The 27,774-nt window shown below is 31.3% G+C and overlaps 1 protein-coding gene across 1 annotated transcript; it reads right to left on the bottom strand.

The window, feature by feature from the left end:
* Nucleotides 1-133: 133 nt before the first annotated feature.
* On the bottom strand, nt 134-27,774 carry LOC134709823 (mu-type opioid receptor-like). The gene is made up of 2 exons (XM_063569959.1): nt 27,665-27,774; nt 134-1,662 (listed from the first exon to the last, which is right to left on the bottom strand). Exon 2 carries the CDS (start codon nt 1,616-1,618, stop codon nt 506-508), a length of 1,113 nt encoding a protein of 370 aa, XP_063426029.1. The 5' UTR covers nt 1,619-1,662; nt 27,665-27,774; the 3' UTR covers nt 134-505.

The following is a 27,774-nucleotide window of genomic DNA, read 5'->3' on the forward strand; positions in this document are numbered from 1 at the left end:
TATTGTTGACTTATATCACTCACTGATAAATAAATACTGTTTGGTTTATGCTATGTGCATTAATTTTGTTTTAAGAGATAATGAATACAGTAACATAACTATCAAACTATAAATTTTAATTGTGCGTCCAAAATCTAGTTCAATTCAAAAGTATAACAAATATACTGGACTGTTCGACAACTTCAAAACGCAAAAAGCATAAAAACTGACAAAATCAAATGCTATCAACCAAGTAAAATGTTATTGGCAGGAGATTCTCAATGCGTTTGATTTGGACGTTCTTTCCATGATATTTCATATTTAGATGAATATAAACTTGTATTCTATTGGGGTAAGTTTGTTTTCGGAAAATGTGCATCCAATAATTTCGATATCAAAATAGAATCCAATTTTTTTAAGTTGACAGGCTGTCTTGTGTTTTCCGAAAATTGACAATCCTTTGGTGAACTATTTTTCTAAATCTGGGGTTGTTTTTACAAGACATCAATTAACAACTGACCAGAAATCAAACATCTGTTTCACATTCTTCCTTTCCTAATAATGTATGAGATTCCTCCCTGTTGATCCTCCTTGCGATATTTTGAGTTAGAATTGTTTGCGTCGATTGTTCCCTTCCTGCTACTGTATTCAAACAAAACATTGCCTTAAAGTCACTTCTAAATTTATCACCGAATGAAAGATAAATAAAAATGTTGATAGAAAAGCTAAGGTAATATACTGATTCAAAGATATATTTCAATGTTGAGGTAACCGTATCAATGGGAGTGGTTATTTGTTCCACAAAAGTCGATATTGTAAGTTGTAAACGTATTATATGACTTGGAAGACTTAAGATTATAAAGGCTAGAGACACACAAAATAAAAGTTTTGTTACTTTACTTTGCGGATTTGTATGTCGTCGGTCATTGGTTGTTGAAGATGACTTTCCAGTCAGTCTCGCCTGTCGTCGCAATGCTTCTACCAGACTAAAGGTGATTGGTAACATCAACGTTATGGTAATAAGTGTAGGAAGAACAAGTGTTATAACCATGTCTACGTAAAGGAAATACTGAAAGAGGTCGACGTATTCTGTAAATGGTTCACACATCGACATTCCTGTGTCGGTAATCTTTGCAGCCGTTGTCCATATTGTAAAGCTGTATAATAAAACAGATAGCACGATAAAGAGTAATGTTATCACATTTGCTTTTCTCGTTGTGCAGTAGATACTAACTCGAAACGGTAAACATATTCGTATGTAATTCTCAAACGTCACAATCACAATAAACCACACTGAAAGAAATGAACATACATACGACAAAAATACGATGAGTTGGCACATTCCTGGAGCTTTAAAAGCATTAACCTTCATATCACCTAACCAAATGAAAAACAGTGAAATCAAGAATCCAGTATCTGATAACGATCGAGCACATAGATATAAACAACATGACGTTTTCCGTTGGGATTTTCCAAGAAATATTACGGCGGAGAGAAAATTGCCAATGAATCCGCAAAGGCAAATAATAGGTTTTGAATATTTCTGAACGTTTTCTGCAATGAAATAAGCCTCATAGTTGTCATGGTAATCTAGAGTTTTGTTTTCCATCGTTCGGTTAACAACATCCGTAGTGGCCATTTTTAAGCAGAGAAGCTATGTATAGTATTTCACTAAGTTTAAACCTGAAAAAAAAAGAATCAAATGAAAAAGAAACAACTTTAAGCATAATATTATCTTGATAACAATTAATTTGTAACATTTTTACACACTATTTCGATGCAAAAAGGATGGGATTTAATTTCAATAGCGTCATTTTATATGAGATTTATCAGAACCACAGTAATGTTTGTATTTAATCGTGATATGTTGCCTCGTCATGTTTTGCTAAATTACTGTTCATGAAAAGTTATTTCATTGGAAACACTAAGGTTTCTAGTACCCACGAAAAAGATTGAATTCGATCGATTTCTTACGTCTAAGCTATTTTTCAGACTTGAAGCCCTACCACTGATGAACCTTGTGTATACAAAACAGCGCCTCCTGGAATAATGTACAGGCATGTTGAAGACCGTACCTTGTCCTATAATAGTTTACTTTTATAATTTTTGACTTGGATGGATAGTTGTCTCGTTGGCACTCAAATCACATCTTCCTATATCTATAAGCAATATGCAATACAGCAATACGTCTCAAAGTAACATACCAACATTCAAATATAAGACGAACAATTACTTTTTTTTGGCCATGCATAATTAATAAAACCAACCTTCTATGATAAATTTATAGGTAGCTTTTTAATAAAATTGAGAAAGGAAATGTGGAATGTGTCAAAGCGACAACAACCCAACCATAGAGCAGACAACCGCCGTAGGCCACCAATGGGTCTTTAATGTAGCGAGAAACTCCCGCACCCGTAGGTGTCATTAACCTGGCCCCTTAAAGATATGTTAATAGTACAGTGACAATGGACGTCATACTAAACTCTAAATGATACACAAGAAACTAAAATAAAAAATCATACAAGACTAAAATTCAGTTCAAGAGAAGTCCGAGTCCGATGTCAGAAAATGTAACAAAAGAAAATAAATAACATGACAATTATACATAAACAACAACAGACTACTAGCAGTTAACTGACATGCCAGCTCCAGACCTTAAATAAACTGATTGAAAGATTATGTTTTCATCTTAAGAATATCATGTCCAATCCCTCCCGTTAGGGGTTTAGTATCATATTATCATCAGATATATGAAAAGAACATAACCCGTGTCATGATGTTAAGTCTGTATTGAAAGAATACTGTTATTATTCAGTGAACTATAACTGGTAATTTCTTTGTCATTATTGTTTCTAGTGGAGAGTTGTCTCCTTGCGATCATACATCAAATCTTCTTAGTCTAGTTGGTAATAATCATACTTTTAGAACGCAATGTAAATCATGTTCAAAAAGGTTTCGTTAATCTTTGAATACAGCAAGTACATATTTATATTACGGAAAGACATTTAACATTCTGTTTAACATTTTTAATCTGTAAACTAAATTTGTTCCTGTTGTGTGTCTCTAAGTAAGGTATTTAATTCCTGTCTTAACATCAAGATATAACAATCATAATGGAAAATAAATTCAAATACAGACATTTTTTTTTAAAACTAAATCCAAGTATAATAACAAAATTTAACTGAAGTTAATAACGAATGATCACCAATGAAAGATAAGCAATATAAGCATCCGACTTTTCATAGATACAGGAAACGTATCGAAATTACAATAATTTTAAGCTGTTGAAACTTGAATACCGTGCATTTTTTTGTTGATTGTGGAATGGATTTTCTTTTCATGAAGAAATATTTGCATATTAATTATCGTGATTTCATTTAAATACCAGACAGAATACATAAATATTTGCACTCTACCAATGAATGTTTATTTTGCGTATTTTGTTGCGCAAAAAATGTGTTTTTCCACGAGAGTAAGGAAAACCAGTTTCAAGCTGATTTGGCAACTTAATTTAATATAAGTAAAGATAAAACTTAGTTTAATGTCACATATGACAAGTGCTGAGTTCATTACGAGTCCTTTGACAATTAAGACGTAACTCATTAGAACATGCTTGATTTTTACATCATATCAAAACTGAGACGGAATCTACCAAGGGACATCAGATTAATAACTGACTGCTTCAAAAGAAATCCTTGACTTCGTTACACTCTTTACAGAATGATTTACAAGTGATACAAGACATTTGATAAATATAAAACTGTTTTTGTTCCATGCATATTTGATTAAATACATGTACACTAAATACCCGATTTACACAAAGCAACGAAACTGTTGAACTACATATATATATATACATATATGAATATGTAGATAGATATAGGAAGATGTGGTGTGAGTGCCAGTGAGACAACTCTCCATTTAAAAAACATGTATATGGATGTTTAGAAATAAAGAAAAGTTCAAAAAAAAAGACATGTTTGGACTGAGATGAGTTCATTATAGTATCTTTATATCGTAAAAATACAACATTTTCTATAGTCAAAACAACAAGTAATAATATTATTTTAAATACTACACAATCCTGTGATGTTTTTCAGTCTTGTTTAATACTATTTTTCTACATTTTAATTCTTCTGGTTGGTAAAGTATTTATTGACCTAACTAGGTTACTTGATATCTTAAATCAATTATAATAGAACATGACTATTTCTTTTTCCGAGTAACCTTAATTAATTGTCGGTTTGTTTTCATAACCGGTTCAACTCTCAACCAAAAATTGTTCCGCCAATTGAAAGGCTACATATTTTTTAAATGTGTATATATGTAGGACTCAAATCTATGGTGGGTTCAAAATATATGGCAGATTCCTAATCTATGGCAAATGTGACGTTACAAACGTCAATCAAATCAAATCTATGACAGATATTTGTTTTCTCCAAATCTATGGCAGATATTTAATTTGCGTAATTTTCTGGCGCAAAAAGCATATAACGTCACAGTTGAATAGCGCAATACTTCATCATCGACGCTGCTAACGATGCTGAAATCAAAATATTAGAACACCATTCTAAATAAAGGTAGCACCCTTGGTAACAAATTGCGAATGGTTTAAAAAAGGATTTAATATATATATTATATTAACCGAAAGAGGGACACAATGTTCTGTACTGGCCGAAGTCCATGGTGAACAAGCGCCGGTTTTTTTCCCGTCCCTAATATTATAGACAAGGAGTTATAGTAATTATTTTACCGTCTATCTACGGCTGGTAAAGTTTATAAAGTCAAAGAAACAATTTCGAATACCAATTTAATTTAAATCGTCATCAAATAAAAAAAGGTGTGTTTACAATGAAATTCAAAATTCAAACTATTCATTTTTATTTATAATCCTTTTTTGATAAAAAAAAAAAAAAAAAAAAAAAAAAGAAGAAGAAAAACTGCCGCTTCTTTATTGTTAAGAGCTTTAATAGGTATGTTTAATAAATGGATTAACAGGTACTGATATAACATGTACAGATCAGCAAGTGTTGCTCTTTTACGGGACACATCGTTTTAATCTATACGTCTGTATTAAGGTATATGATTTAAGAATTTACAATTTTTTTTGCCTTCACGATTCGGTTGACCATTACAGAATATTTTTTTCATAAAAATTTATAGACATACTCCGGCTGTCGTTCATTTTCACTTGTTTACGATAAGTCATTGATCGTATATGTAATGCCTTGATCTATATTTGCCCGAAATTTGCCATATATTTGGAAACAACAAAAATCCGCTATAAATTTATGACGGCATGACGTCACATTTACCATACATTAGGAATCTGCCATAGATTTGGAACACCACATATTTGAGTCCTGCAGATTTTTCGAATATTTGTATCAATAAATTTATCTGATTTTTTACTTTTTTTCAACATAACAAAGGGGTTCCAATTTGGTTTTTAATGAATGGCTATTATCTATTTTGAATTTATTGAACCATAAAACTAATTTTTGACTCTTCACATTGAATAATCCGCGAAGCGGATTATGTAAAATGTGAAGAGTCAAAAATTAGTTTCATGGTTCAATAAAATCAAAATAAATTATTGCCATTCATTATAAATAAATTTTCATCAAAAATAAGGCTCAAAGAACTTTTTATATTATGTATATTAATAATAACAACGTACACACATGTTGGCGTATGAATACACAACGTCAGAGTGGGCGTGTCGCCATAAAAATTGACAACATTGAAAATAAAACTTATAATTTTAACCAATCAGAAGACAGAAAATACACCAAATTTATTTATTTAGGTATGACCGACTCGGTGGAACTGTAATATCGTCCTGAATGAGAGCTCGTAGTAAGAAATATGTGCTTGGTTAAGACGACAGTTTTTCCAGTTGACTCTTATCTTAAACAAACACTTTCTAGTTAAATAATATGATGTCAATTGTTTCCTTTGAACTTACATAATCAAGGTTATTATGTCAAGATCTCAATCCATCCAATTAAGATAAAAATCAGTAGAATACTGAAAAAAATCAAGAAAAGAACAGTCGTACAAGAAAAACTAGCAACTTCAATAATAGCAAAAGATACCAAACGGATATTCATACGTAACAGTATAGATTTGTCACGTGTTTGACATTTTGTCATGTGAATCTTGAATAGTATGTTAAAAAAAATATACATGAAGATCAAACAATACAAATCAGCAAAGAAATAACATTTTGATCTAAGTTAACGATATAAGCGATAATAAAACTAACAACAAGGATTTAACTTTTCTTTATTGAAGAATGCTCTCAGCTGCAGGACGCCTACGCGTGCGAGAGTTTTTCGCTACATTGAAGACCCCTAGGTGGCCTTCGGCTTGTGTCTGCTCTATGGTCGGGATGTTGTCGCTTTGACACATGGCCCATTTCCTTTCTCAATTTTAACTCAAACAAATTATACATCCTCAACATACGTACACAAATAATGTTGTTCCTGCTACATATATTGGTTGCTAACGTTTATCAGAAAATTTAGTTAGCACTGTCATACAGAGTTCAAGAAGAAAATATTGTGCCGTACCAAGATTACTTGATTCCCCGTCATCTAGATCTTCATGTGTCTATTGTTTCAATTTCTGACATGTTATAATCTAGATATTTTTACATGCAATCAGTATAGAACATGATATGATTTTGGTTATAATAATTGTTTTGTACAACTATAAACAAAAAGATGTGGTATGATTGCCAATGTGAACTCTCCACAATATTTATGATGAGACCAAATGACAAAAAAATTTACAATTTCAAGTCAAGCACAAACCGCATTGTCAACTATAAAAAGCCCTCGAACGCAAAATATAAAGAATTCAAACGAGAAAAATGACGGCCTTATTTATGTACAAACAAGAATGTGTCCACAGTACATGGATTCCCCAATCGTACCATCATTTTCTAGGTTCAGTAGACCATGCAACTGGGTTGAAAATCTAATTTGGCATTGAAATAAGTAAGATCATATCATAGGGAACACGTATAATGAGTGTCAAGTTGAATGGACTTCCCCTTCATCAAAAACTACCTTGACCAAAAACTTTAATCTGAAACTTGCACTATCATTTTCTATGTTCACTGGACCGTGAAATTGGGGTCAAACATATAGTTTGTCATAACGGGATAGACGAACAAACGAACGAACGCACACATCAGAAAACACAATGCCTCTTTACTATCGTAGATGGCGCAAAAAAAAATAACGAAAAACTAATATGTAACACATAAACAAATGACAACCTCTAAAATGCATGCTCCTGACTTTGGACAGTCACATACATACAGTATGTTTTTCCAGTACAGGTGATGAGAAAAAAAAATAATCAAAGATATCATTGTCTTTATTTTTTGAGAGGCAACACATGAAACAGTAATTGTAAAGCGCACTAAAACTTAAATTTCGGAACGGTTTTCCCGAAGCTGTCTATGAAAAATAATATAAACTAACTGAATATTGTGTTTCATTAGGGTTTTATTTCTGAAAAACTGATAAATAATAAAAAAAGAAACAGCATTATACAGTTTGAACTACGTGGTTTAGATAAAGATTTCAACCTTTAAAGGTAAAAATAAATAACTTGTTAGCGATGAATGAAGATTTTCATAATTCATTGATCAATTTTGTTGGTTATCACAGCTTTATGATGCATGTAATAAATTGAGTTTTAATACTAAATATTTTACGATATGAGTGATTACGAATATTCTAATTGTATTTCAGGATTACACTTCCTTCCTGGATGAGAATTGATTGATTGATTATATTCCGCGTCAAACGAATTACAAAAAATGACCTTTGCATTGATTACAACATGTCGTATTAATGGCTTTCTCTTCCTCAACGAGGCATATCAAAATCATTTATCACTGATTATTGTCAATTTAATTTGATTTCACTAAACTGATTTGTTGTAATACACCACTAATGATATGGACCTAAAAATGTAATGATGATATTATATCAATTCTAATTAGGTAATTAGTGAAATGTTTGTTTTCTTTTTTTTTAATTTTTACATATGAATTATATACAGTGGATTTCTGTTATAATATTTCTGAAAATCTAGAACAGTTTAACTGAGTTTTTCTGACACCTTCATAATTTCAAGATGGTTACAAATGCAATTATACCAAGGATCTGTTTAACTATACAAATACTTGATCATTAGATATCTTTGAAATGAATGAAATATACAAACCAACAAATTAAAACAGAAATTAAAAGAACCATGCAAAATATTTTATGACCTAATATTATAATTCGTAAAAAAAAGTATTAAAATAATCATATTCTCGGATTTTGGACTTCGTACCTTTCAAAAGTAATACATAAAATAACAATTAGTACACAACCAGTGGATTAGTCGTAGAGACGTCATAAGCAGTTTAGGAAAACATTCCTTAGTAAAATACCAAAAATTACCGACAAGACGTTGAACCATACGTTTACATACCTGCAGTGTATTTTAAGTTATATCTTACTTTTGTTTGTAAAACAATTAATGTTGTTACCGATAAAAACAATATTCAACGATCACATTCACGTAAAGTATTGTCATATGATCAGGACGTTCAAGTCATGGATTGATTAAATTAACATGCACTAGAAACAACATTCCAATCAAAATTCGGATTACTTTGTGATAATATATAACAGAAGATGTGGGATGGTTGTCAATGAGACCATGCTTAACATAAGACTAAAATGACACATACATTAACAACTATCGGTCCCCAGATTGTCTTCCCATTTAACAAATCTCATATATACCGTATATAAAGTATAGTGTATGCTTATACATGTAAATCTACCCGGAAATTTGTGTTTAATTATAGTCAATTGTGTAAAGATGTTAATATCAGTGAAAATACACCTACTTCATGTAATTGCAGTAATTCCGCATATATTTATGGACCTATTTCCCATGTTATAACAGGAGATCTTAACATCGTTCAAGACCGAGAGTTAAAATCATTCCTCAGTAAAGGACCTAAATATCGTCCCCCGTCAATTTTTAATTGGAATGAGTGTCGTAATATCATCCACGACTCACTCCATACTTACTGTATGAAATGGATAAAACGGGAAAAAGCTGACAAAAAATCTTTGGACTCTTTTTTTAATTCAGTAATGAAGATAGTTGATATACGTATTCAACATTTTAAAGAACATTTTACTATTAACAATAACCACAATAAACCTATTTCTCGTATCAAACATAAACTAAAAGAACTAGCCAAGGAATTTGTTTTCGTCCCGGCCGATAAAGCTGCTAATAATATTATTATTGTTTGACGTAAATTTTACATTGAGGTTCTGAAAAAGGAAATCACCAATTCACCAACATTCCAACTGACTCCATTTTCAGAAAACGAAATCTGTAACAAACATAAACTTATAGCCACTGCTTTACAAGCAGAGCCAAATACAATGAAAGTCCCAACTATGTATTGGCTTCCAAAGCTACACAAAACCCCTTACAAATGTAGATTTATTTCGTCTTCAAGCCATTGTTCAACTACTAAATTGTCTATTCTTCTTACCAGCACACTAGGTACAATTAAAACCCTTATAATAAATTGTTCAAATAAGGCCTTCGAAAATAGTGGAATAAATTACTTTTGGAGTGTCAAGAACTCGTTGGAAGTACTTGATAAATTGCATGCTCATATTGGTGATTTTGAATCTGTTCAAAGTTTTGATTTTTCTACCCTGTATACCACATTGCCTCACATTCTCATTAAGAAAAAATTCACACACCTAATTAAATGGGCATTCAAAAAATCAGAATGTGAATATATATGTTCAAACATATGTTTTTTTTACTAGATAACATTTTTGTTCGCTTTGGGGATTCCGTATATCGTCAGATTATCGGAATTCCAATGGGGACTAACTGTGCACCACTTATTGCGGACCTCTTTTTGTATTGTTATGAGTTACAATTTATGACAAAAATAAGCAAAGACCCATCAAAACAACATCTGATAAACAAATTTAATAATACTTTTAGATATTTGGATGATATTTTGGCTCTCAAAATTGACGACTTCAGTATGTATATTAATGAAATTTATCCTGCTGAACTCACTTTAAATAAAGCTAATACTAATAATGACCACTGCCCTTTCCTCGATCTTGATATCTATATCACTAACGGAAAGCTGAATACTAAAATTTATGATATAAGGGATGATTTTTCATTTCCTATCGTTAATTATCCTTGTTTAGATGGTGACGTTCCCTTGTCACCATCTTACGGTGTTTATATTTCTCAACTTGTACGATTCGCTCGTGTTTGTAACAATGTTTTAGATTTTAACGAGAAAAATTTATGTATTACTGAAAAATTATTACACCAGGGTTTTCGATATCACAAACTAGTCAAAACTTTTACAAAATTTTATCATCGGTATAAAGACATCATTCGTAAATATAGCTCAACATGCAGACTTTTTATACGTTCAGGTATTTCACATCCAATTGTTCATGGAAATATTCTTTATAAAGCACAAAGGTGTCAGTATCCACCTCAGAAACTTACAAAACCTTTAAATAGACTGATTAAGAAGGGATATAATTACGATACTGTTGTCAAGTCATTAAAGATTGCATATTTTGGCGTTAATATTGAGTCACTGATAAGGTCTTTGCGTCGGAACTAAACACATTTATTCTAAAAACAGTTGTTGGCATGACACGGGTTATGTTCTTCTCATATATGTTATGATGGTATGATACTAAACCCCTAACGGGAAGGATTGTGCCTGATGTTCATATGATGAAATCATAATCTTTCAGTCAGTTTAATTGAAGTCTGGAGCTGGCATGTCAGTTAACTGCTAGTAGTCTGTTGTTATTTATGTATTATTGTCATTTTGTTTATTTTCTTTGGTTACATCTTTTGACATCAGACTCGGACTTCTCTTGAACTGAATTTTAATGTGTGTATTGTTATGCGTTTATTTTTCTACATTGGTTAGAGGTATAGGGGGAGGGTTGAGATCTCACAAACATGTTTAACCCCGCTGCATTTTTGCGCCTGTCCCAAGTCAGGAGCCTCTGGCCTTTGTTAGTCTTGTATTATTTTTATATTAGTTTCTTGTGTACAATTTGGAAATTAGTATGGCGTTCATTATCACTGAACTAGTATATATTTGTTTAGGGGCCAGCTGAAAGACGCCTCCGGGTGCGGGAATTTCTCGCTACATTGAAGACCTGTTGGTGACCTTCTGCTGTTGTTTTTTATTTGGTCGGGTTGTTGTCTCTTTGACACATTCCCCATTTCCATTCTCAATTTTACATTTCCTATTTCAAACGTGTTTTTCAAAGTTATCTCATAAAAAGTAAAAACATAAAATTTGTAGTCAACGCACTGTGTGACAGTGTTATAAGGTTCGGATTTATTTCGATAGTTTAGCTTTATTTGTGTCTAGTTCAGTGTATTTTATGTATAGCCATATTTAGATTACTTAGACAAGACATCTATGTAACATACTGTAATTGATTATTATAACGCTCGAAACATCTGCTCCAGGGTCCTGATTTATGACAAAGTGCATTCTAGTCTTGTATTCAGTGTGATTTAAGTTTATATTTTGCAATTTAAGGGTACTCGTTGAAATTCGTTGTTAAACATAGAATTTTTTTTGCAATAGAGGAATATATCTCTTGCTAATACAAAGCGCAGCGTGTGCTGATCAGGTTTAGCAATAATTTTTTATCTTTTTCGTTTATAACAACTGTCTAACGCAGAAGTGAACACACTTTTAAATTAGCATATGGTGTTGTAAAAATGGTGCCGTTTTTTATTAGTACTGGTAATTTGTTCTAAAAAAAGAAACAAAGTTATTTGCATTATATATTGATTGTAAACAAGATTTTGAAAGTATAAATATTTCAACAACAGCTAGCTAGAATATCGATAAAATCACAATTGTTTCAAAGGGAGATAAGATATCGCTTCATAGTGTTGCTTTACTAATGACAACAAAAAGGTCGATCTGAGGTTCTCATAGTAATTTAGAAAATAAATTACCTTTGGAATAATATATTTTGTGAATAATAAAATCACACTTGAATCAATCATTGAAGAATAAACCTTCGCTTTGATGAAATATCACCACAATTATTATTTCATAAGATGCCCGCTGTTTTCAGGGTAATTAGTCAAATCGTTTTTCTAATCTAATTTTGCTACAAGGATGACTTTGAAGTCTTTTTCACATTAAATACTTCAATCATTGAACGATGAGCAATGTCTATGATATGTACAAGGTTTCGTGTTTTTAGCTACTGGCATTACAACCATTGATAACGGTGATCTTTAGTTTGGTTGTTGAAAGGGAAAACCTTACAGGAATAATTTTAGAAAGGGAATTGGTATTTTGTTGGATTGAATAGACAATTTTAGTGTAAATTACCGGCGTTTCTCACCAAATATGTGATCAACAAGGCTCATCAAAGATACCGGGTTTATAATTGTGAATGGTAGACGTGATATTCCACATGAATTGAATTACAAACTGAAATTTAAAATTTAAGGAGGACATTCAGTACCTGCATCTTTTATTAATCCTTATCAGATAATTATTCAATTTGTATTTTTGTTTATTTCACTTTCGTCATCTTAAAAGGTAAAAAAAACACAAACAAATACAATGGCAAGTTTCAGTCGCAACTATGTTCTTTCTGGGTAATAGAACTGTCCAGTATTTATTTTTTGATTCGTTTTATTCGTTATTTGAATTTGCTTCATAATGGTTTAAAAATGCGAAATTGTCCCTTACCGTAGAGAACCCTCTTCATTATTTTGAACCTTACAATTTTGAATTTTATTCAACAGATTTCAAAACTTTGAATGTAGTAGATAGAAATTCAGCTTACTTTGAGAAAAATCATACATTTTAATTGACAACATATTTGTCGAATTTGGAGGTTTGGTATTTCAACAGACTATTAGGATCCCAATGGGTATCAATAGCGCTTTTCTACCTCTACTGAAGCAGACGTTATTTAAGGAATTGTACAGTTAGGTGAAAAGAAATTAGCCCAGTCTTTTAATTCACCTTTTGGTATATTGATGATGTACTGTCTCTTAATAATAAAAGATTCAGTGATCACTTACACTTGAAATTAAAGATACTACCGACACAGATAAATTTGCTTCATATTTAGACTTTTTTCTCAAAATGACTACTGATGTTAGCTATAGGTTGAATACCAAAATTTTTGACAAACGTGATGATTTCAATTTTCCTTTAGTCAACTTTCCATTTCTTTGTAGCAATGTCATTTGATTTTTTTTGTCTTCGTTTACTCCTTGGTTTTGATTGTTATTGCCTCTACCCCAGGAATATGTGACCTTAGTTTTCAAAACCTTATGGAAGTTTTGGTCCATCATGCTCTCCGACTTTGTATACTATTTTACCTTTTTGATTTCTAGTTTTATCGATGTGTTTTTGTAGACGAAACATGCGTATGGCGTACACACGTTTAAGCCTGCTTAAAATGATGAATTGATATTGAAAACAAACCCTGTATAATTCTCTATAGCACCATCCATATTGCATTACTCAGCATTCCAATAACAACTGATACAAAAGGGGACTCTGATGATTATCATGTAAATCTGTCCGTGTTTTGACATTCACTGAAAACAATTAATTTGAAATGTTAATGGAAATACTGATCAAGCTTAATTGAAAAACTTAAAATGGTTCTATTGACATAATACATAACATTGTTTAACAGTATCAGTTTCATCAGTCTTTGATTAGGGAATGTCCGTTTTGAATTTTCTTTGGTGCTCGGTATTTTTGTAATTTTACTTTTTTTTCTTGAAAGTAAAATCAACCCTAGCCGACAACAAAATGTAGTAGCAAATCAGTATGCATTTGTAGAGGTGGAAAATTATTGTGGAAATTAATAAAAATAGTACACGTCAAGACAGTTTAATAGAATTAGGGATGAATGTGCGGAAAATAAAACGCCATATTGTTTTAAACATGCTCACAACAGCTAAAAATTACATATTTCTCGATATAAATCAATTGCTGTCCTAAGTCCATTTGTGCGCTAGCTGCTTATTGAACACTTATTGATTTAAAGAAGTTGAAGCAAATAATAACATATGCACTTCAACTAAAACATGAAGGAATTATTAACCTGGATTTACTGTTGATTTTCAATTTGCAATCCAAATAACAATATAACATTCGCAAAACCAACTCATCTCGATAATTTCTGTAATGGTTATGAATATATTTGTGATAATATTTTTTTTTTCGCTTAAACACAATTGGTTGTTTTACATAGTGCAGGTATTATATTAACTCTGTTGTGTCCAATTTAACTGACAATATTCAATGATAAATTGTTTGTGACATGCTGTCACTGACCGTCAATCAGGAACACGGGAATTCACCTGATGTGTTGAAATCATTTTAATTCTTAGTTAATAATGTAACCATTCATTATTACAAATAGTGTATGTCTCTGTAGGAAATTAAATATAAATTGCATGTATATTTCATCCATATTTTGCAAGGTGGTTTCATGAAAATGAATATAAACGATTTGTACTATATGCAAAACAAAAAAAGATGACTGCATGTAAGTTGGACGGATCATGTGATGTGATGGCTATTTTTAATTATAGTTCGTTTCTATGTATGCTGCATTATCGTTTGTTTTTGTTGCACTTCAATGTTTTATTGTTTTGTTGTTTTCCTCTTGTTTGTGTGTTTCTCACGGTTTAATTTTGAAACCCAGATTATTTTCTAACAATAGATTTATGACTTTTGAACAGCGGTATACTACTGCTGTCTTTATTCATAATGACCATGTGACTGCTAGATGTATGTAAGTGAATAGTGCATCTATCATATAGTCGGTTGTGTGTAGTTTTTGTTGTTTTGTTAATGTTTTTTATAATGTTGATTTAACTGAGCTGCAATACAATTGTACATGTTTTTTTCGTACCTTTGTTCGTCATCTGAAGTTAAAATAAAGTAACACAAATATATCGACCCAATAATATTACAACTTTTTTTTTAACTTTATCTCAGGTGCATGGGTATCAAAAGTGAATAATTCTACCAAGGGTCGAGCACGATTTCGTTAGTTGTATAAGGTACTAAATACCTTTCCATCCCCAACCCCATATATAGTTTATAATGATTGAAGTAAACAAGGGCTATCATTAAGCTTAAACTGTTTTCCTTGTTACTCAACGTGAAAGTGACTGAAGGGAGTATATTGCAAGTACGTGTCACAGCTGATGGCTTAATTAACGACAGGCATCAGTTTGAAGCCAAAAGATTGCAATTATGAGTAATGATTCTTAATATTATTCTATGCCATACTCCATCAAAAGCTTTACTGTTTGCTTTAATAACCACATAATTGGAACTTTTGAGAGGCTTCTTATTCGGAGACAGTGTTTCGTCAGACGTAAAGCTGGATTACATATATAATAGTTGTTTGTGATTATTTAGGCTTTCTGTTTTTGTCTATAGAAATGTCCTTGTCAAAATGTCTTTATTTTTTTTTATATTATGTTGATCTGACGGGAGAAAAATATTTGCCTCTGTTTGTATGTACAAGCTGTTATTGAATGGACAGGTAAAACCTTTACTTTGTTGATTAGTTCTGTTTAAAAAATAAATGCGCAACGACAAATACCTGCACTTTATGCCATGTTAAACAAAGCAGTTTTAGGGCTCTTAAATGTCATACCATTATCTTTAGACCTATCTTTATATTCAGGTTGCACTACTAATATCTGGTAGTGAATTTGAACAACATTTAACTAAACAAAGTGTTTGTATCGTGTTTGGTGTTGATTTTTTTTTCATCAAGTCTTAAAAAATAGAGAGACATTCAAACTCCTAAATCGAAAGGACCGATTATATTTTAAATATCATGTATTATAAATTCGTGTTATAACCTTATTATCATTCGTATTGCTTCAATATGATGGTTTTTCTACATATTTCATTTCAATTTTCAATTTTAAGTTACTACTTAACAGTTCGGAAATCTGATCATACATTTTTAGGCTCAGACACGTGGTAAGTCGTTCCTCAAATTAGTTTCTAAGATTAATCTTAGGGTAGATATTATAGACCACTTCAATAAAAAAAACGAAATATTAATAAATGAGCTAGAATATAAATACCTGCTCGATAGGTCAATGAATGCGCAAGAGATAGTATATTGTTTATCTAGTTTACAAATTTGTTTCGGGGCCAGTTGAAGGACACCTCCGAATGCGGGAGTTTCTCGCTACTTGAAGACCCATTGGTGGCCTTCGGCTGGTGTCTGCTCTATGATCGGGTTATTGTCTCTTTGACACGTTCCCCATTTCCATTTTCAATTTTATTACCTGTAATTGGTCTCAATTAATGAGTTTGATATTAATATATGTTCGCATAAGTATTTATAACAACTGACATATTTCTGACTAGGTACATAACATTTTAATAACAAATGAACTATCACATTTTCGAACGCTTCAACAACATTTTATAGATTACGGTATACGTTTTCATCATTGTTGAATTCTAACAGTGAGCTATGCTGTCAATTACAAGGTATCTGATATATCAGTTTCTTTGTTAATCATACAAAGTCGCCTTATTTTATATCGAAAAAAGTTTCACGCGAAACGAACTAAAACATCACCTGAAAACTTCTTTATTATTGAAAATAAATCTTGAGAAAAAGCAAAAAACATTCATAAACCAATGTACTTGCAGATGCTTAAAATCTCTTTAAAATGATCACGCTACTTATTTCATACGACATTCACGTTTTTGTCTTATAAATGGAGCATAAAGCAAAATGTTTGAACCATCAAACCAATTTAAAGTTTGAGAGGTTTGAAAAACATTTTCTAAATCATGCTTTGAGTACATGGAACTGGGACGTTATCATAACTTAGTGTTTAGTTTATTTAATAAGCGCAAAGCACTTAAACAGAAATGCCATGCACCAACATTTCAAATTATTTATTATTTTTTTTGGTAATTAATTTTTATTTCATCTGAAAATACACAAAGTGTTGTGATACATAAATATATAAATAATTATTTATTAGTTGATTAAAACCAGAAACACCAAAACTAGAAATAGATAAGTAGGTCGCACAAACGTATTGTTTATTAAGGTCTTCCTTTGTCTTGTGACCTCGCCCAGTGTAAAATAAGGAGACACTGGCATGTTGTGTGATACCTTTTGATTATGTCAAAACGTTTATTTTAAAAATATATGTTATACGATTTTTAGTCATTTTCTTGAATTGATTTTTTTTTCTGGGGTTAAGCTTGCTTCAAATTAGTATCCTTCTTGACATAATACAATTATTAATTGATCAACTAATGGATTGGTTTCATGTTGTATAGGGAATAGATGGATAACTTCAGTATTACTTTGAAAAAAATGCCCTTTTCATAACGTCCCGCAACCACTTTGGTCTAGAAAACATATAGAAAGTAAAATCACACAAATACACAACACCGAAGAAAATTGAAAACGGTAAGTCGATGATCAAATTGTGGCAAAACCAAAAGCTCAAACTCATCAAACGAATGGATAAAAATTGTCATATTCATGAATTGGTACAGGCATTTTCTTATGTAGACCCATGAGGGTGGTTATGTGACGAACACTATTTAAAACCATATAAATACATCTACGGTAAATTAATCCCAATAGAAATAACACGGCAAAGATGTAACACGGTGTGCATTTGGTATATATATACAATAAACTATAATTGACGTCAGCTTATTTGACCATGTTTTTTTTCTAGAATTGACAATTTTTAACTCTGTCGCTAAAATGTACACACCCAATTATAATCGATTGTTTAAAATGCAAGTTGTGTGTTTAATTTCATTAAATTGCGGTTGAATAAGGGATTAACTCATCAAAGATATCAGGATTAAAATTGTGTACGCCATACGCACGTTTCGTCTAGAAAAGACTGACGCTCGAATCAAAACTGTTTTAAAGACCACATTATGTACGAAGCTGAGGAACCTTGGGGACCCAACAATTGCTATTTATGTCAACACAGACGTGCGGACAATTTGGGTTGTTGATACCCTCAGGACGACATCCCCAACAGTAGTACCAGTGTCATCGACCCAGTGCTAGTAATAAACTTATCAAAGATACCAGGATAACATTCATTTTACTTTTGTCTTTTTTATTAGGGCGCCACTATTTTACTGAAATTATAAATTCATGAAAAGTAAAATAGATAAAAATAATAAACAGCAACAAAAGAAAACCTCTGCATCACAGGCTCCTGATTTTAGACAGACACATACTGGATGTAGTGGTGTCAAAATAGTTTATTGGCGCCAAAGCCTCGACGTCTTTGAAGCAATGCAAATGCAAGAATAAAACGGATGGACACATTTTGACTAAAATAAAAAGAAGATTGAGGTTAATGTGGAGTTTACATGTACATTTATTGCTAACTAGCCTCGAATTGCTGTGATTAAATTAAGGGAAGTATCAGAGATAAATAATACTTAAAGTAAAAAGTAAAATCACAAAAATACTGAACTTGGAGGAAAATCCATTCGGAAAGTCCATAATCACATGGCAAAATCAAATAACAAAACGCATCAAAAACGAATGGACAAGAACTGTCATATTCCTGACTTGGTACAGCCATTTTCAAATATAGAAAACGGTGGATTAAACCTGGTTATACAGCGCTAACCCTCTCACTTTAATGACAGTCTCATCAAAATAAATGGATTTAGAGTTATCTTGATGTAGACATTTAATGGTTTTACTATACTGGTGAAATATTTTATGAATTTTGTGATGAAGAACTAACATGTAAAAAGTTAATACACAATCTTCATGTTCAAATGAAACATAAATGCCATGCCCTTTAAGGACTGATGATAATCTCTATCAGACTTGTATAGTTAAACATCTTATTGAATGCAAATGATTGCTATTTTCATTAATGTATTTGTCACCTACACAAATTAATGTTATTTTGTTTTATGATTTGAATTTTAGAATCTGTGCAGGACAAGAATCAGTTATTTATTGTTAACTAGTTAGTTTAACGAACAATATGGAAACCAATTTCATTTTATTTTGAATTATGAATTTACATTGAAATATTATGTCATTATGTCAATTCCATAGCAAAGCATAATTATTGCCGCAGATCCAGTTTTGATGTATATTTTTAATAGAACTGTCCTTAATCTCTCCTTGTCAGATATATTCGATTACACAATTGGAAACACATTTACCAAAAATATAAAGCTAAATTATTAGCCCTATTTCCTGGAATTGTTTAAAATAAAAAGTAACACCTGTTTATGAAATTACCCATATGTTTTCTGTATACCTAATATAGTACAAGTATATAAATAAAACAAAGCAGTAAAATACATTTAATTTTTTCAATATGCGAGCATCTGTCCGTTAGTGTATCGTTTCGATTTTAGTTGATGACGTCATAGTTTTGCATTTAACGTCGAAAACAAAATAAATGTATCCATGTTAAGTGTGCGGTTAACAAAAGATTTGCTTTATTTAAAAAAAAATAGTTGGAAGTCTCCGCATAAGTCGCAAATACCTGTTCGAGTCGCTTCGACAATAGTTTGATAGATCGAAGATGAATATAAATTGCATCAATATGTGTTATCCATTTGAGGTTACCGTAACATTTTAACATCACAAAAGAATATGTCTGTCGGCACACACGGAGATATTGATGAATGACGTATATAGTACACGATTCGCAGATCATCGGATCAAATTGTCTCATATTCATATATTCCAGATGCACAGGTTTGTCTGTACTCACAGTAAAATGTGTTATAAAAACTACATTATTTTTCAATTCATTATGATGAAAATAAAAAAAAGTTGGCGCCACGCTTGACGAATCTAATTTAAAGGTTTCATAATGTTATTGAGTACGTTTGATTGAAACCATGTTTCCATTATACAATATGCTTTGATTTGAGTAGAAACAACTTTTTGGAGGATACTGACTCTTTTTAAAAAAAGAGAGACGAACGATACCAGAGGGAGACTAAACTGAACAAAGCCTTAAATGGGGTCAAACGAGATGTCTATTTAACCTTCATTGTGGGACAAAACCAGGTTTTTCTCAACTAAATGCACTACAAAGATATCTTGTTTTTTTTTCTATAAAATGTCATTACGATATTCAGAGGAAAACAAAACTTTTTAACGTTATACCTTCATTGTAAAAATACAAATCGGCGATCAAGCCAACCGATTGTATCTTTATTCTTGATGTTTTACCCTCAAACGAGTGAGTGTCCAGCGATACTCTTTCGTGTGACTCTGTATGAGGGTGTTGAAGGTGTTTTTTCGTGCAACGTGTTTTGTCACTTTTATTACACGCCATATAAAAGGTACGTTATTCACCGTGATTTGTGAAATCGGTAAAAAGATCAACGTACAAAAATATCTCCATATTGTTCGTTCATCTTGAAATGGCGATTTTATTTTGCGTTCTTTCGTGCAGCTATCCCCCTCGTTGTGCCCATCTATAATTGTACTGAGAAAGGAATGATTCATCAGTAAGATCAAAGGAAAATTTCGTGAAAATAGCGATAACAACGATTTCCATATGGGGGCGAAGGGCTAATCTGTGAAAAAAATCAATATTAATGCAAGCCATTTTAACTTGATAACTACTATTTCTTATATATTGGTCAGATTTTTATATTTGTTATTAAATATTAATCAAAGACGTCATGTATCAGTGATGCAACGTTATGTCACGTGCTCAAGTCTATCCGCGCCAATTTAGCAATTATTAGAAAATTAAAGCAAGCGACTTCATTCATACAACCGATGACGTATCAAAACGTTTTCAATTTGTACACGTAAACGCAGGTTTACTTACTATTTCATTTTTCGTCATATTTTCAACATCAAAACAACAAAAAAAAAACAACAAAACTAAAAAAAAATACAATAAACATATAGTTTAGACAAATTGCCGATAAAAAGAACATTGACATTTATATTTTGCTAATTACTACATCAGTTTGCTTTATAGTTTTGCTGACAAAGTATAAAAAATCGACTATTCTATTTTTATTTCCATAAATTCTTAGATTTTCCAAATTAGACTCTCTATAAACTTTGTATGAAAATGTCAAATTAAGGGGATTTTTTTTTTTTTTTTTTTAATATTTTTTTATATATATTTTATATAGATTGTTGGTTTTCCCGTTGGAACGGTTTCACACTGGTAATTTTGGGGCCTTTTATAGCTTGTTGTTCGGTGTGAGCCAATGCTCCATGTTGAAGGCCGTACATTGAACTATAATGGTTTTCTTTTATAAATTGTTATTTGAATAGAGAGTTGTCTTATTGGCACTCACACCATATCTTCCTATATCTATGTTTTTAAAGTAACATGTATATTAAATTAAATGATTAAAAGGACAGTATCTGTGTTTTGTAGACATTAAAGTTTACCCTTTGTCATCATTCCCTATTTTTTTATTGAAAGAACGTTGATTATCATGTACTTCTATAAACCCAAAGACAAAATTGGATTTACTACAAAGAACATTAAGCTGATCATTCCGGCTTAGAAAACAAAGACTTTTAACCTACTACATTTTACTAATTCAATTCAGTCACAGACCCGTCGTTTTCTTGTAGTACCACTACCATACTATATGTGTATGCATGGAATGATTAGTAGGAGAAAGTAAAAACAATATCTAAATTCTGGCCAGTTTAAGAGATATTATATAGTTATCACACACTGTTAACTACATTAAGAACACATATATTACCATTATATCTATTATAGACCCTATGAATCTGTTATCTTATGATGTTCTAAATAGCATAGCCGGTAGACTAAATCTATCGAAATCGTGTTCTATGGATTTTTTTGTGTCTCTCTATTGGAATGAATCTGACAAGTCATTTATAATACATTTTATAATTGATTATTAAAATAGTAAGCCCATCTGCTCCAGGGTTCTGATATATGTATTATGTGCATTCTTGGAATTGCTTGTCCATTTAAATCGAATTTATTTGTCAAAAAAATCTCTCTACGGTTATCTTGTATATAATGTGTGAAATATTAGAAGGGAAAGCGTTCTCCTCATCCACCTTACAGAACAGTTTATTAAAATATACCATATCATAGATATTAGAACTGGTAGATGTGTCAATAATGAGTCAGAACTATGCAACATAAGCTCAAATTGTTCAAAGTTTTTTTCGAATTTAAACCAATCTAATTCACGATACCACTTGTCATGAGAAATTATTTGTTAAATGAAATGGATAATAATGTATAAGCAACGGGTTGATTAACGTAGGACCAAGAGTAACGTTTGTATTTTAAGCTTTGGAAATATCCATGGCAACACATTTCAACCCACTTTCTGTACTTCCTGTTCTATCCAAATTAACCAAAATTGTTTTAATGTGTTTTGAAATTCAATGTCAATTGTATCTACTAATCAAAATCTTGACTGTCGCAAATTACATCATAATAGTTAGATGTAACCACTTAAAGGTTGTAAAGTGAGGAGCAATTGAAGCATAGAGGATATTTAGAATCAGAATTTTACGAAAGAGATACTGACATTTGTCCTCCATTAGATGCAAACTATTAAACTGGATGACAGTTGATCAGAGAATAAAATATCACAAGTTTGTTTTGACATTTACGTTTCACAAACATTATGCCCCATCATATCTTCTTAACACGTTTCATTATTTGTCAGTTAGACATTCGTACCCCTTGGGAAATGTTGTTCAATGAACTTTCGTCCAATGTTCTTCCTAAACTTCGAATATAATTGTTCAATAAATCTTGTAGGTATTCTCGGTAATCCTTGTGGAACAATTTGTCTACATGGTCAAGAAATATTACAAGTGTTAATAGAACAGTTCTTTTAGAAACGAAGTAAATTATAATATATTGAATATGGCCATTAATTCAATATATTTCATTAATTTAAAACGCTAAATGCAGTTGTATTGAACATTATCATTATATCTGTTGTGACCTAAATGCATTTTCGTGTTTCTACATTTTTTTTTATGGTAAGCGGATCTGATCAACAATAAAGTATATCATCATCTGACAGTGTGTAACTATTTTGCAATTAATCATTGTTGTAATTGTTGTTGTTGTTGTTTATATATAGATTCTACCACTGCATCGATGGTAATACGATATTTATCCACTTGAGACAGTTAAATTTTCAAATTTAAAACACAAGGCTTGCCCGAGCGTTTTAAATATTTAAAATTTTACTGTCGAGAGTGGATAAATATCGTATTACAGGTGGTGGAATCTGTTTCTCTAATGATTTTCTAACATTATGCAGGCAAACTTATTCTTTTTTTTCGAATGATCTGCAAACAGATTTATCCTTTCTATGTCACATCATCAGGCATGGTCGCCTTTTTTTTTATGCCGTCACAATAGGAATTTCAGAGGAAAGCAAAAAAAATCAACTTCATAATAAGATTTTAACCAATGAAGTACTGAGATCAAATAAACCGCACGTTGATTAAATTATTTTTATACAATTGGTGCAGAAAGGGATAAATTGACTAAGAATTAGAGGAATATTGTTTATATATGTTTGCATTTTGAATTTGATATGAATTATTTAAAATACATTATCCTATAAATAAATGAGAAAATAAATATTTAGAAGTCAATATACGATCTTCAAATACAAATGGTCTAACATGTTTAATAATAATCGTGTATGACATGTAGGACCTGTTTTTGTAGAAATAATAGACGAGTGACTTGGTTGTTTTTAACAATCTTGTAATGGAGATGCAGAAAACAGGGATTTAATCAAATGTTAAAACGATACACTGACAGCACTATGGCAGAAATAAAATAATCACACTCCTAAAGCAAACATTAGTCTACATAGGAAACAAAAGAGTAAGCAAAACGAACCCTACGTGTACTTTAGACAGATCATTAGCATAAGTTTCAGATCGGTACAAACCACAAAATTGTAAACGACTCAACGTAGCGATCTAAGGATACTTGTTAGTACCGAAGCTAGTTCAGAGTTAATTACAACTAATACATAAATCATATTCTCTCAGAATAGGAGTATCACTTTTTATGTGTCAAGCTGATTATTAAAATCAAACTGTGAAACAAAGCAAAAGTTATTATGTGTAAGGTGGACATTTGGGTTTAGCAACTATCTATACAATAAGACAATGTCTACAAAGAAATCGTTTAACTTTGTTATCAATCAATATAACAGTGATAGGGTATTATCATGGAGGCTGAAGACAATTCGGTTTTAATATCTACCGTTATCACGCAAAGAAATATAACGCTGACGTTAATGAAATATACTTTCTTAAAACAATAACATGTTTGATTGAGAAGGAAGTGAAGAGTGCTTATGATATACATGACTTTTGTGTGATTTCATGAAAAGAATATGATTTGCTTTGAAAAAAAATAGCATGCGTATTCAAGACGACTTTAGGACAACTTTATTGTTTTAATCAAATGAAACATCCCTATCGAAAACACATGAAGGGGGTTAAATACAAAAAAACTGCCTTTATGTGTTTTTACATTTCTGTACATAACATAAACCATACGTCGGGATACTCACGGATTAATCAGATTTTTAACGACTAATGGTATGTAACTGGTCGACAGTCTTCTTGAATAAATAATAATCACGTTCTTTTTAAAACCTAAAGTTTAACATATCAGTTTCTAGATAGACATTCAGTATAACGAAACCATTTGTAGTGTACGAGTTATCATTGACTTAAATTGTGCCTGTGCTTTTGAATGTTAAATCTTTGAAATTGAGATTTAATATTTAAAATTAAAGCTGATTTCGAATTTCTAAAAAGAAATCGGTACCTAGACCTATTACTTAATATTTGACTACAAATTAGGAACATAGGAGTAAATATTTTACTACAGACAAATTCGATACGGAGGAGTAAATTTTAAACTTTTAGACTAAAAGTCGGAATCATGTAGTTAATGTTAAACTGAAGGCAAAGTCGGTACCATGGAGTCAATTTTTTGATACAGTCAAAGTCGTAACCTTTGAGTTAATATTTGATGACAAGCACTGTCGGTACCTTTGAGTCAGTATTTGAAAACCTGCGGAGTCGTAACATAGAAGTGACTTGGAGTCAAAGCTTGACTGCAGACATAGATAGTACCTAGGAAACGTTGTTTGACTACAGACAGAATAGTAATCTAGGAGTCATTATTTGATCAGAGGCAAAATTAGTTCCTTGTAGTCAGTATTTGACTTCGTATAGACGCGGTTCCAAGAAGTCAATATCCACGCAGATTGTAGACATGGGTCAATGATCAGACATAATGTGTACATATCAGTCAATATTCAGACATAATGGGTACATATCAGTCAATATTCAGACATAATGGGTACATATCAGTCAATATTCAGACACAATGTGTACATATCAGTCACTATTCAGACATAATCGGTACATATCAGTCAATATTCATACATAGTGGGTACATATCGGTCAATATTCAGACAAAATGTGTACATATCAGTCAATATTCAGACATAATGGGTACATATCAGTCAATATTCAGACATAATGGATGCATATCAGTCAATATTCAGACATAATGGGTACATATCAGTAAATATTCAGACATAATGGATATAGGAAGATGTGGTGTGAGTGCCAATGAGACAACTCTCCATCCAAATAACAATTTAAAAAGTAAACCATTATAGGTTAAAGTACGACCTTCAACACGGAGCCTTGGCTCACACAGAACAACAAGCTATAAAGGGCCCCAAAATTACTAGTGTAAAACCATTCAAACGGGAAAACCAACGGACTAATAATGGGTACATATCAGTCAGTATTCAGACAGGGCTAGAACCTAGGCATTATGCAATATTATGACATACTAGAAGGAAATTATCGGGAAGAGTGGTTAAGTAGGCATCAATATGCAGGCGTAGTAGGTACATTTGAGTGATTTATTTGGCAGAAACAGAACTCATAAGTTGATTTTAAGGTAGTTTCGGAACCTAGAAGTCACGATTAATACAGAATAAGTACTTTTGAATCAATATTTTATGTTTTGTTGTACGATCAACAACTGTAATTTTCTGGAAGTGTCAATCGCTTAATCGTTTAATCATATGTTGTTTTTGTGCAGGGTCTAAATGTAGATACCTTGTATCAAACTTGAACTACACACTTTTTGTTTATATCACATTCTCAAACATATATTTTTAAAATTATTTATAGACTTGAAATAGTTTCAAACAATATAGTCGTAGTGCTGATAGCCAAGTCAGCTTCAATGTAAAATATTTGATGAAATTTTTATAATCAACGTTTTCAATTAAAACTCCTTCATTGACGATTCCAACGGTAACGAACAGCAATCTAAAACGACCAAACTCCGTCAAACTACTGTTAAAACATTTAAAACTTAATGTAGTCCTCTATGTTGAGGGGAGAATTCAAAAACTCCTGACCAATACCAAACGCGTTGGTGAAACTCATAGAACTTTTATTTTGAACAGTGAATAAAAAAAGATAAAAGCGATACATAATGTAAATTTGATGTTCACTAATAATTGAAAAAAAACAAAATCAAAATTATATATATAATTATAATCATAACATATAAGAAGGAAATTGACATTATAACTGTAGATTAGAAATTCATATTTTGCCGCACTAGAAAAATTCAAACAAGCCAATTTTTTTAATTCATATATCATTTCATTACAAACATTTTTTCAGATAATCATTGAAACATAATTAGTAATATCAAAAGACAAATAAATATGCTATTTTGGATAAAGAACACGTATCCTTAATTAAGAATACCTTTGAAACTAGCACATATTATGGTTGGAACACCATAACGATCTATTCCAATGAAAACAACTTTACAAGAATACAAGCATTTGAAACATTGTCTTATTAAATACATATAAAGGTTATGTAATAATTATATAACCATGCATTTTTATGAGTTATTTTTTCCAGGGTGTACCACATACATTTATTCTCCCCTTTGAAAGTTGGTTCTACGAATGCCCGGGTGTAGACCTACCTACAGTAAATACTGTATATATCAGATGTGTGATAATCTGTTGATTTGGTTCATAATCTATTTAGTCTAAGGCGATGTTAATTTGTTTATTTTAATATTAGTTTTATTTTATCAGATCGCTCAACGTGTCTGTAAGAAATTATCCACTTCCTGACTTTTAAAAGTTTGGTTAGCAATGTTAATAATGAAGGAAAATCCAGAATTTATTTCAAACGCAACAAGTTTACAACGTGCAATGCAATTGGTATATTGTATAAAGACTTGTAATTTGTGTAACACCGTATGCTGATATACAAAGTTTTGTTTTCGCTTCGGTTACTCTTTTATTGAATATTATTATTATTTATACATCTTCTTTATTTGGTGCATATAAGGTGAGTATCTACTCCTTTTTTCATATCGTCCACACTTTCGCATGAATCCCTTAAAATGCTGTATATCATGTTTGTTAATCATATATTCATTCAAGTGTATAAAACAAAACGCTTACCTTTGACACTAATGATAATAAATCATTTTGTTACATTAAAAAGCACCAACATCTTCTATACAGAAAGAATAAAAGACATTCATAAAAATGAGTTAATCCATTAAGCACAG

Source organism: Mytilus trossulus, chromosome 3 (assembly GCF_036588685.1).
Source record: "Mytilus trossulus isolate FHL-02 chromosome 3, PNRI_Mtr1.1.1.hap1, whole genome shotgun sequence".
Classification (NCBI taxonomy): Eukaryota; Metazoa; Mollusca; class Bivalvia; order Mytilida; family Mytilidae; genus Mytilus; species Mytilus trossulus.